Here is a 12,294-nt window from a genome sequence, read left to right on the forward strand (position 1 = left end):
CCTCAAAGCATCTCCGAAGATTGGTAACACATATGGGGATATCCAGCTTGACCAACAAAGGCATGAAGTGCTCTGTGTGCCCTTTTTGGCTATTTGAGCTCTTTTCCAAGGGCATTTTATACATGGGATGTTCGTATTGGCAGCTGCTGGATTTCTGCACAGTGTAAGCAGAGACAATTACTCCTCCAAATATTCCCTGATCCTTTGGTCAGACCATGGGGCTGCCATGGTGGTTTATCCCATATGGTCCTGAATATACACTGGAAGGGTATTCACTGTCCCAGGGTCTGTGGGGGAATGTTCGGCTCATCCTGGTCTTCACAGCACAGAAATAACTCCGAGATGCTTCAGCAAACAAAAATCTGCTGCAGAGACCTGAGGAGCCAAACTATTTAGGCAGATGCTCAGCTACACACAAGGTGAACAACGTTCAAGTTTCTCCTGACAGTCAGAGAAGAAGCAAGATTCGTATCATCAGATTTCCTTCCACTGCAGCACAACTCCAAGCTACACCACTAAAACATGCCTGGTGACTCTTAAAGGAACCCAAACCTGTCCTCTGTTTCCTCAGAGGTTGGCTGTGGGCATTTAAAAGCCTTTGAAACAGCCTTTGAAAGTGGGGAGAGCTAAGGAAGAGTTTTTCAAGATGCAGGTGACGACATCTGATGTCTGCCAGGTCTGGTGAGAGCTGGGTCTCTGGTGAGTGAATGCTCCAAGTGCTCCTGAGTTCTCAGAGGTCTCCTGGCATCCTTTCCTCCCACGTGAGTCCTTTTGCAAGTGGTCTCTTTATATTTCTGAAGATGCATTCATTGCTATGGTCCTCCACGCTCAGCAGACATGGCTGTTGGAACCTCAGGAGCACTTGCAGAGCTCCCTGCAGCCTGCTGGAGAGGGGTCCCTGCTGGGTGCTCAGGAGCACATCTGGGGTCAGCCCCTACTGTCTCCTCTGCAGATCCCTCCTGTGGTGGTTTGGCCCAGGGTGAAGCATCTCCAAGGGTTTCAGTCAGCAGGTGCTCACAGGCTCTCGCACTGCCACATTTCTTGAGTGCACAGAGGTGTTGGCAGAGGTGCCTGGCAGCTGCCACTGGAATTGCTGTCCTTCCCTGGCACTGCTGGTTGCTGGTGAACAGCAGGAAGAAGGAGCAACAGCCACCTGACCCTATTCAGAGACTCCTGATGAGGATGGGCTGAAGGTGCTTGTCAGTGAACAGAGACAGGATGTCATCCCTCCACTTGCCCTCATCCTGATTTGAGTACAGACTGGGTCTTAATCCATAGAAACCATCCCAGAAGCAAGTGAGGGTCATGTATCCAGGTGCTGGCTGTGTTGTGCTCTCCATCCCACCTCCTCCCTGCCCAGCACGCCTCCAGCCTCCTCCTAGCAAATATCCTAGTCCAGCACCCACGTTACCACAAAGCTTCCACCTATCAGACCCCGCAGCTGCCTGCCAGCAGTACTGAGCTAAGACATACTGTCCTTCAGACACTCATGTGACACTTTGCAGCATCAGAAATGTCACTTACTTACCTCCTCTTCCCCACCACCCCATCCAGTCACTACCCTTGAGCTGGAACATCATCTCAGACCCACCATGGCCTGATTAAGCAATTAAGAGTTTAATCACGGCTGACGTGGGAGCTCTCTCCCTTACCCAGTGCTGTCAACTGGGCATGTTTCATGAGCACTGAGTTCACTTGAAAAGGGAAATGGAGCGCTAATGTTGTACCTGGGGAAGCTACCGACAGGGTGAAGTCCAACGGGCACTCTGTGCTGCAGATTGATCCCTAACGGACTGCACATGGATGAGGGAACACAGGGAAGGGGCACCTCTAAATGTATTTAAAAAAGCCAAATGGCTGCAGCTTATACATAGATACACGTATGTATATATAAACATATATGTGTATACACACACGCACACATGGACATGCCAAGGAAGCACTTGGATTTACTTACATCATTGGGAATGGTGAGTTCATGAGTACTGGCCGGGGGACTGGCATCCAAACCTGGGCAGATGCAAGGGAACAAGGTTAGAGCTGGCAGAGGCAACGCGACAGAGCTCTGCTGATTTCCCGCAACACTGCCAAGGCTGCATCCTGCTCCGGGCTGGGAGGGGAAGGGGATCACACACTCTGGGATAAGGAGGAGGAAGACGATTGCTACCTGACTCTACTGGAGCTGGGTGTCACCTTCCCTGCATCCCATGAGTGCCTCACTTCCCACCCTTCATCCTCCCACTGGGAATGGCTTCAGAGGAGGATGCACTGTTCCAGCATCAGCGAAGAGAGATGGGTGAAACACCTTCCCACGCAGCAGCAGAGAGCATGCTGGCTGGGACACGCACCAGCGCCACAGGAATGCTGTCCATGCACCCTCCAGCCCTCTCTGGATGCCGCAGCATTGAGCTGCTGGGGTGTGACAGCAGCTTGGTGCCCCAAAACTGGTGTCCCCATGGGATCCGGTGGCGTAAGTCCTCTGCAAGTTAAGCCCCACATACTCTCATGCCGAATTTGAGCCAGACTGCTAAGACATGCAACCTAGCTGGACCCAGGACCCTCTTATTCCCAAAGGAGAGCAAGAGGAACAGTATGGAGATTTAGATCCTGCCTCTCTCCAAAATTACACAGCGAGGAGCGAAGGCAGCGGCATGCTTCCTCCCATCCTCTCCTGGATCAGGGAGAGCTCTCTGCTCCATGATGGGAATGGCTGAGCCAGCAGGATACCCTGTGAATGCAGCTCCAGAGGTAAGAGGACACCATGCCGTAGTGCTCTAGGTCAAAGCCTGCCTCTCCCATGGTTTTCCCACATTAAATCACCTCAGTGCTGAAGCAGGGATGTCCTATGTCAAATCTGCAAGAAAGAAGCTGTCTGGTGCCTGACAGGAATTTGAAGTAACTGGGAAAAAAAAACCCCTTATCCTTATGATGTAAACCACTGATGAAGGCTTCTAAGAGCAGAAGATACTGCCAGATCTGTATCCATGGAAAGAGGGTGGTTAAGGAGGTGCAGAAGAAGTGCAAGGAGACTGGAAGTGCAGAGGTCCTGCAAAACAAGACAGCAGTAGCACCCAGCTCCTCACATATTTCCATGGAGGGCCTCAGGACAGAGGTAGAGGAGCTCTGGGTATCTCTGATGTGCTCATGCATGGTCTCAGGATGTTGGGAAATGAGGGTGAGGAGGCCCCAGCACTGGTTGTCCAGACTAGCTGTGGCTGTCCCATCCCTGGAAGTGTTCAGGGTCAGGGTAGATGGAATTTAGAGCAACCTGGTCTAGTGGAAGGTGTCCCTGCCCATGGCAGGAGGGAGGAACAAGATGAGCTGTAAGGGCCCTTCCAACCCATGCCATTCTATGATTATGTGACACTTCACTTCCTGTGCTTCCCTGAACGCAGCTTCCCAGACACACCTTGCTGACACCTGCCTGCACAAGCCTGTTACAAGGCTCAGCTCAGCAGCAGCCTGGGTGTGGCAGAAAATGTCCTCTGAAGAGAGCAGAGCACCAGTGAGGGCTGTGAGCAGCACTAAGACATCCAGGGATCTTAGGGAATATAAACTAAGCTCCTCAGACTCATAGGCAGCATCCTTATCCCACACTCAGATGACATGGATGATGCTGAAAGCCCTTGTGACACCTGGTGCCATGGTACTGCACATCCCTGCATCACACAGCCTCTGAGGAATGGCCACATCCTTCTCCATGACCTGGAGACCATTCATTTCATCATTCCTGATCCTCCCTCTCTGATATGTACAAGCAGTTCTTGTACACACAGAGGCTGTAATGAGGGTGTCAGGGCAGGATTAATGCCTTGGGTGACTGCAAAGAGCAAAGGGGCATGCAGAAAACAATGCTGCACAGGTCAGTGTCATGAAATCTGTATTTCTGCAGTCTCCTGTGGTCTATTTGCTCAGCCTACGCTTGCTTTCATGGCTTGCTTGCCATGAGGCATGCATGGGATGGCCATGTGCCCCATGTCTGGTTCATCCTGCCTGTGAGCCTCCAGGTCTCAGGATAGCTCCTCTATGCAATGGTAGGAAACAAAAGACAAATCTCCTCCTCACCTAAGGATGAACGTGGGACATCTGACAGCAAAATGTCTTCAAAGCTACAGCCACACTTTGGTTCCTCAGAGTCCTGTCCCACTAAAATTGCAACTCACCCTGAATGTCTCGGAGATGGCTAGAGCTGCATGTCATGGCTGTTCCCACCGGCACTGTTCTGCTGTTTCTGAGCAGAGTTTATGCAAAATTAAATGCAGGAATAAGGGTGATGACTCTGGTATCTTCCCGTTACGCAGACAGCATAGAGGGAGACCTCACCACACCTGAGGGGCAGCACCAATCTCTGCTCTCTGTGCACAGGGACAGCACCTGAGGGAGCAGCTGGAGCTGTGCCAGAGGAGGGTCAGGATATCAGGAAAAGGTTCTTCTTCCAGAGGGTGCTGGGCACTGCCCAGGCTCCCCAGGGAATGGGCACAGCCCCAAGGCTGCCAGAGCCCAAGGAACATTTGAACAACACTCCCTGGAGTGGGATTGTTGGGGTGCCTGTGCAGGACCAGAGGTTGGAGTGGATGATCCTTGTGGGTCCCTTCCAGCTGAGGATATTCTGTGGTTCTATGGCAGTTACACACCAATGTCACAGAGCTAGGCAATAAAGCCAAGGCACTTCTCTTTTGACATGTTGCACCAAGGAGAAGGGTGCTGCCCAATCTCTCCCTGCCCACCAAGACAACCTGCTGTCTTCTCCATGAATATCACAATTCCTCTCGGAGCACAACAATGGCACAGTCCTATTTACTAAATATATTTCAACCAAAGCCTGCTTACTTCCCTCTAGCTTTGTGTTTTACCTGATGACTGGCCCATCAGATTTTGAGCTTCTTCGGAGGAATGTAAGGGCAGCTTTTCTCCTGAAGAGCAAAGAAGAAACAGGTTTAATGCTTTTCCCTTCGAGGAGATAAGCAATGTCACTTCATCTAGGAAGCTCAAAATATGATGAACATACTGTCAGAAAAGTAATTTCCAAGCGATACTTGAAGTACCTCCATCCCCTGTGCTCTACCTGTTTCCCAGGTCACCGGGAGCATGCCGGCCTTGAGGACAAGGCTCGGGCCACGCTGGGGCTGGCTCTGCTCCCGGCAGCGCAGCCCCCTCCGGCCACGGCTCCTTCCCACTGCGGGGTGCTGTCCTGCCTGGATCAGCACCGGCCCCTGAGGCTGCACCCCTGCGGCCCGAGCCGCTCCTGACGGGAAAGCGCCGATGTCCCTGCTGGGAGAGCGTGCATGTCCCACTGGGAGAGAGCGGCTGTCCCGTTGGGAGAGCGGCTGTCCCGCCGGAATCTGGAGCGGCACGGGGCAGAGAGCGCTGCCTCCTCCGTGGAGGGAGGGACGGTGCTCACGGCTTCTGCCGGGAAAGCCCAGGCTGAGAGCTCGCCCTGGAGCACCGTAACCCCTGCAACATCCGTCAAGCCTCTCCTTAACCTCTCCCCGTGGATATTGCCGCTTTTTACTCGCCCTGCTCGTTTTCATTAATCAACAAGAGTTTAGAAAGAGAGAGAAACTCTACAGGTAAGAGAAGGATATCTTGAAAGGGCATGTGGGTACGTACCAGGGAAAGCGGGGGTGGTCTGTCCAAGGGGAGTAAAGGGGGTTTGCTGCATAGCCAACTGGTGGAGCTTGGTCAACTGCTGAGGGGTAGGAGGGACATTAGAGCTAAGAAGGTTATTGTCATAGAGTACAACAAGTCACACCGAAAAGCAAGAACAAAATTATAACGGAAGAGGGGAAAAAAAAAAGGAAAACAAACAGAAAAATAGAGAAAAAACCCTAAAAAAACCAAAAAAAACCCAACAAACCAGGAAGCCATGGTGAGACATGGCAAAACATCAGCAGAAAGGACTTGGCCTGGGTATAGTGCAATAAAGCCCAAATCTTTGACAAAAGTGCTCGGTCAGGATCTGAAGTACGATACCAGCAAGAAGCCCATTCTTAGTGTCAGTTCAGCTCCTCTGCATTGGTGCAGGGCCATCTGGTGGGCATCACAGCCGGCTCCCAGGGACCCTCTATGTGCCACCAGAGCCACATTGTCACCACTTGTCCCCACAGCACATGTTCTTGTGCTGTGCCTCCAACGGGAAGTGCCTCTGGGAGATGGATAAACTGCGTTTCTAAATGCCAGCTCATTAGGAATATGAGGAATTACAGGCTTCAGCCATGACCAGTAGGTATTTCAGATCCTTGTATCCCTTGTTGTGCTGGGGAGGTTTTGCTGCCTGGTAAGGAAGCAGTTTTATAGAGATGTGTTTGTTTGTTTGTTTGGAATACATTTTGTGCTCGGTTTTACTGCTCCAAATTAAAAAAAAAAAAAACAAAACCCAAACAAACTGAAAAACCAAAAAGACAGGAAAAGAAAAGAAAACAAACCAAACTGGGCTGAAGTCTGACAGTGAGCAGGAAGGAGGCTCTTTATCACCTCCCACTCACAGGTGCTCAGGGAGTTGTCAGCACAGCATCACCCCCCAAACTCAAGCTGCTTGTTTTGCCCATCATCCCTGGCAATGGGGAGGCAGGAGTTATAGTTTAGATGTTTTGGAGGACAACAAGACTCTAACACCTCTTTGCTGCTGCAGCAGGGCTGGGGAGGGAGAGTGAGGGGTCTGGCTGGCAGTGGTGAGGGGGAAATGCTGGGAAGAGTGAACCCAGGGGGATGAATAATGGAGGGAAGCAGCAGGAAGGGGTGAAACACCTGTACAGGTACCCCTGGAATGCCTGTCCTGCCTGGAGAAGCATGAGGACATCCAGCCTCCACTGCCCCAGGGGAGAGGTCTCACCACTCCACAAGAAGAGGTGCCTGCACATCTCTGTGCTTTGTTTTTGCTGTCTTTGGCTTATTTTAGCCAAAGGTGTGATATGATGGGTTCCTGCCAAAACATGGCTGTCACCAGATAACACTGGGCATACCACTGCTCCTGCAGGGAGTAGGGACAGCAGCATCCACTGCTTTTTAACCTCAGAATTATCCTGTTTTCTGGAGCTGCACCCTGATTCTGGAATTCCTCATGACACCTGGTCCCACTAGCAGGACTACTGATGAAACCTCTTTGCCTGGTGGGCTCCAGCCCTGGGACAGGGGTCCTGCTGTGCCAAGTGGGGGAGACCAAAATCCTTTCTAATACTGACCTAGTAGACCTTGCAGACATAGTTTGGATAGTGGTATTTATGCAGCCCCTGCAATTACACCAATAAACAAGCCTGGGAGAGGAGAAGATGGCTGCAACCAGGTGTCGCAGAAAAAGCTGTTACTTCCATCTCTTCTAGCTCATCTTCCATGGCTGAGGGAGGGGATTGTTCCCCTCTGCCCTGGTGACACTGTACCTGAGGTACTGCATCCAGCTCTGGGGTCTCCAGCACAGGAAGGAGATGCATCTGTTGGAGTGAGTCCAGAGGAGGTCATGTAGATGTTCCAAGGGGCTGAAGGGACTCCAGGAGAGCGGGAGAGGGACTTTGGACAAGGGCCCGGAGAGACAGGACAGGGGGAAATGGCTTCACACTGACAGAGGGCAGGGTTAGATGGGATTCTGGGGATAAATTCTTCCCTATGAGGGTGGGCAGGCCCTGGCACAGGGTGCCCAGAGAAGCTGTGGCTGCCCTGGATCCCTGAAGTGTCCCGGTCCAGGTTGGACATTGGGGCTTGGAGAAATCTGGGATAGTGGGAGGTGTCCCTGCCATGGCAGGGGTTTGGATGAGATTTAAGGAGATATGGAATTTTAAGGGCCTTTCCAACCCAACCCGTTCTGAGATTCTGTGATCCCACAGCTTTTGGGAAGGCACATCACATCCCAAACAGCCAAAAATACCCAGGCAATGCTGAAGCCCCTCATGAGCCAAAGCTTCCCTGGTCCTGGGGTGTTTCTCCAGTAGACAAAATCAAGGCAGGAGCACATGCAGAGCATTCAAAATTCTGCCCACTTTGCAAAAGGCAGACACTAAACACAGACACCTAAAACCTGTCTAAAATGCACTAAAAGCACATTCTAGACTAGATTCTGCACTGAACTGTTGTTTAAAATGACCAATCTTTGAAAGAACACCCCAGGAGTAAGGATGGAGTGAGAAGCCCAGCTTTATTCAGGAAATTTGCTGAGAGTGGGGTAGAGTGCAGCCAGCAAATGTATTTTAATCCTGACAATCAGAGGAATATAGGAACAAGGAAAACACTAAGCTGTTGGCACCACTTGCAAAGAAAAGCTGGGATAAAGACTGCATTGATCTACCCTAAACACACAGATTATTTACTTATATTCTGCTTATGGAGTAAAAGTGAAGAGTACATAACGAGGAATATTTCTTATTAACCATCACAGCAGGCTGTTCAGAGTACATACTGGTGTCACATGGAAAGCCAAAGCCTGGATTCCTCTAATTCAACTGAATCCACTTCTCCTAGGATGAAAACCCAGCCTACAACAAGCAGATGTTCCCATATGGGGCAGGCATTCAAACAGCCTTACAGCAGGTATCAAACAGCCTTACCACCTTCTCAGACGTGGAAAGAGTAATTCCACGATTCAGTACCCAATGCACTCACTGGAAAGGGGAATGCTGAGCTGCATCAACCCCTTCCCATGGGTAGGACAGCTGGAGAAGGCTTCCTCCCACTGCCACATCCTCAGCCTCACTGCAGACCCCTGCCTCCCAGCAGGAGGGACCCTCTGCAATGGGACTCCATAGGTACTTTATCCTCTTGGAAAGAAAGTCCCTGATTCTTCCAAGAGCCATGACCACTTTAGAAAGGCTTCTTTGATGAAAGATCCATTGCTTTCCTCAAAGAAATCCTTCAAACAGACTTATTTTCCATTTCCCTTGGTAATTTCAGGTGCACACATCCCAGCTGTTGATCCCTCCTTGTTTCCCAACAAAAGTGCTCCCTGACCCCCCACAGGCAGGGGAGCCCAGGGGATCCTAGCATCAGCAAACCTCAGTCAGAGCAGCTCAGAGCAGCTCCTGTCTCTGCACCAAGAAACCCGAGGTGAAGTGGGAGCTGTCCCCACTCTGCCCTGCCACGGGTGACAGTCACCCACAGCAGTGAGACAGCCACCAAACTCAGGGTGACCACGCTGGTCAGGGGGGTCTCAGCAGGATGAGATCCAGCAGCACACACCTTCCCATCCCTCTGGGAGACACGGTGGGGGTGTTGTCCAATTTCCACATCACCAAAGGAGCACCCCCTCAGAAAGGCACATCCCTGCCCAGGCTTCAAGCACAAAACCCCTGGAGCTCTGGCTTCTTCCCACCCAAGTAAGGCACTCAGCAGCTAAATATATGCCCTTGGCTTACCAACATTTTAAAGAAAAGGGGAAATAGAAGGGAAAGTATTATTTTTTTCTTTTCTTTTTTCTTCTTGTTTTGATCATTTTGAGGCACAAAATGCATAGAGTATGGTTTCTCTCAGAACGAAGGGATAGCACTGAATAATGCAAACAATTTAGCATCAGGCCAAGTCCTCAGAAGTAATAAAGTTTAGTGCTAACAGGTTAAAAGGCTACTCGAGGTATTACAGATACTACACACGGCCAGTTACTTCGAAAATATGCTATTAATATTATTGGCTAATATTAATATTATGTGAATTAACAGTAGCATGCAGGTGACAGAGAAGGGTATAAGAAAAATTAGGGTAAAACTCACATCCGGGTGTGGAATAGCGTATTGTCCCTGAATTGTATAGGCCTGTAAAGGAAAAAACAGAGATGTTATCCAGGGCTGGCAGGACATGGGGAGAGAACTCCATCCCTCTGCTGAGACCCCCTGTGCCACATTAAATTCCCTGGGGCACCAAATCCTTGGGGCAGGAAGGAAATGTTCCACCTCCCATCCAACCTAGACCGTGCTGAGCTACCTGACTTCAAGGGTTCAGGCTGAGTTTGGCTTTTTCAGAAGGAAAGAAACAACTCTTTCTAAGTGCCAGCATTGCATGGAGTAGGAATATCAGGCTGTGGCTGGTCTTTGCTGTGCAAAAAATAAGGATCAGTGGCGGGGGGGTTGGAAGTGCATGATCTTTAGTGTCCCTTCCAACCCAAACCCTCTTGTGATTCTCTGATAACCACAACTACCCGTGTAGCAGGTGCACAGTGACATCACTGCCCAAAGCGTGATCACAAAAAGCAACCCAGCTCTGTGAGCTCCATATTTCCAGGTGCACAAGTCCCAGTGGATGCTTTACATCCACCCAGTATATCCAGTGCTCTGCTGGGGCTTTGGAAAGGCATTGAGGTGAGGGCTGCGTGCACTGCGATGCCTTTCACCAGCTGTCATTGATAAATCCATGCAAGTATCTGCCAGGCAAATGGGTTTGTGTGTCTTTCCCATCCTTTGTAGCAATCCTTTCTCTTTCTGCTTGTAAATAACCCCAAAACAAGCACCAATATGGGTAAAGAGTCAGACACTAGAGAGTCCAACATTTAGGACTTAACCAGCTAGCAAAATGTATCTCACTGGTTGACACATTATTCAGATGATTATGAAAGAAATGGCAAAAGAGATGGAGAGCACTTTGAAAAGGGAGAGTAAAGATTGCCAAGAAAAAATGAAAAGGATAAAACCTTGGAACCTCCTGCATATTTGCCGCATTGTTTGCAAAGAGCAAAGTGCTTTGTGGGAAGGAAAGCCCCAAAATCATGGAGGAGGAAAAGGGAAAATGGCTGTCCCAGAGCCCACCAGCATCCCACCACAAAGGGGACACGACAGAGGCTGAAGAGCTGCCCGTCCTGGTGGTTTAATTTGGCTATTGGTTTGTGATTAGAAAAAATGAGTCAAAAACGGTAAGGTGTCTTGGACAGATGCAACTCAACCCTGACCTTTGAGGGCTGGTCCCTATATTGCCATTGCTGTCATTGACTGCTCCATCCCTCAGCCTGCTGAAGGTCATCCCACCCCAAACACCTGTCACCACTATCATCAGCTGTCCTCTACCTGCCTGCCCCATGCCACCCCTCATGCAGAGCCACAGGTCTCCCAGCCTTGGGAAGAGCTCTCATTCCTTGCTTTTTGCTTCTTCCCGTGATGTTACTTCTGTCCAAGGCACCAACCATTCACAGCAGGAGAACTGATGCCTCCATCTCACTCTCCCTTTTGAAGAGATCAGTTTACCAGGCAGCTGGACTCAAAGCTCTTTTCCAGGACAGCTGCTCAGATGGAGTGATACACTCCTGATCCTGGCAGTGACTAATTCAGCCTGAAATAGCCTGTGCTCTGGGCTTTGCTCCTGGTCTTAGCTGGTCCTTCTATTTATTATGGTTGGAGAGAAATGAAGTAACTCATGTGGAGCTGCTCTGGGTGGTGTAAGCTGTGGTTTTGTGTTGCTGGCCCTACCTGGCTGCTGGAGCTCTTAGGAAGGTACATCTCCTGCTGGATGTGATGCACCACAGCATGGTGGCATCCACAGGCAGGCCCTCGGTCACCAGGTGAGACGAGATGAGGAGATGAGATGGAGAAAGTAAAGGTGCAAGTTCCCTCTTAAGAAACAGCTGAGTGCTCATTTGCTCTTATTTCTGCAGATTTTCGTTTGCAGAATAACCTCCAGCTCACCTGTGTGATGGTTATCCTACAAAGGAAAAACCACCCCAAGGCTCGCTGCTGGAAATAGCACATGGTGTCTTGCAAGGCTACAGTGTCACTGGGTGTGACACAGCGCAGGATCTGCCACAGGCTCTGGGGGGGGAGCAGCATCCCAAACCAGCCAAGCATCAGGGACATGACCCTTCCATGGGGGCTGCACTGAGCAGAACAGCAGCTGCGACAAACCCTTCCTACCCTGGATCAATTACAGCTACACAAAGTTATTTTTAATTGGCTGGAGGTACCGGAGAGCAGTGACAGCCTCTTGTTCATCAATGCTTTTCTAATCCTCTCCTTCTCAACCACTGACAAATTCTGAACTTGGGTCTAGTGAAGCAAATTCCAGCCTTTCCTTTGTGTGACACCTTGACACGGAGCTGACACCCAGGCTGGCCTTTCCCTTCTCCTCACTGTCCAGCATCCATCACAGGAGCTAAGCCAAGAGCTTTCAGTCCAGCTGCCATAGCACACAACGGATGGGATGACACCATGCAAGTCAGAAGGCAAGAAACCTGAGTGCACTAACGGGCAGCGGCTGGTGCTGCAGTAAAAGGCTGAGGTTGGCAGTGGAGGCTGCAAGCGGGTCGGCTCTTACCTGACCACCTGCAAAAATGACAGGGGTGGAGGCGGGCTTTGGGCGGTAGGGAATGGTGGCACCTTTTGGTGGGGACTAGGA

General features: G+C 50.5%; 1 protein-coding gene across 21 annotated transcripts in view; it reads right to left on the reverse strand.

Moving 5' to 3' along the window:
* The window catches only part of PCBP3 (poly(rC) binding protein 3), a 43,151-nt gene that overhangs the window by 9,552 nt on the left and 21,305 nt on the right, over positions 1-12,294 (reverse strand). For 7 of the 21 annotated variants that reach the window (XR_008840904.1, XR_008840897.1, XM_056495807.1 and 4 more), the window contains exons 8-12: positions 12,214-12,288; positions 9,690-9,731; positions 5,611-5,689; positions 4,854-4,913; positions 1,958-2,010 (exon numbers count right to left, since the gene is read on the reverse strand). Coding sequence is in view for 13 of the 21 variants with exons in the window: in XM_056495807.1 (XP_056351782.1) it covers positions 1,958-2,010; positions 4,854-4,913; positions 5,611-5,689; positions 9,690-9,731; positions 12,214-12,288 (309 nt within the window). In the remaining 8 variants the exon portion in view is untranslated. The remainder of the gene's footprint in view (positions 1-1,957; positions 2,011-4,853; positions 4,914-5,610; positions 5,690-9,689; positions 9,732-12,213; positions 12,289-12,294) is intronic. The other 14 variants (XR_008840906.1, XR_008840899.1, XM_056495819.1 and 11 more) reach the window with 6 other exon arrangements.

The sequence above is a fragment of the Oenanthe melanoleuca genome, chromosome 7, assembly GCF_029582105.1.
Source record: "Oenanthe melanoleuca isolate GR-GAL-2019-014 chromosome 7, OMel1.0, whole genome shotgun sequence".
Lineage (NCBI taxonomy): Eukaryota > Metazoa > Chordata > Aves > Passeriformes > Muscicapidae > Oenanthe > Oenanthe melanoleuca.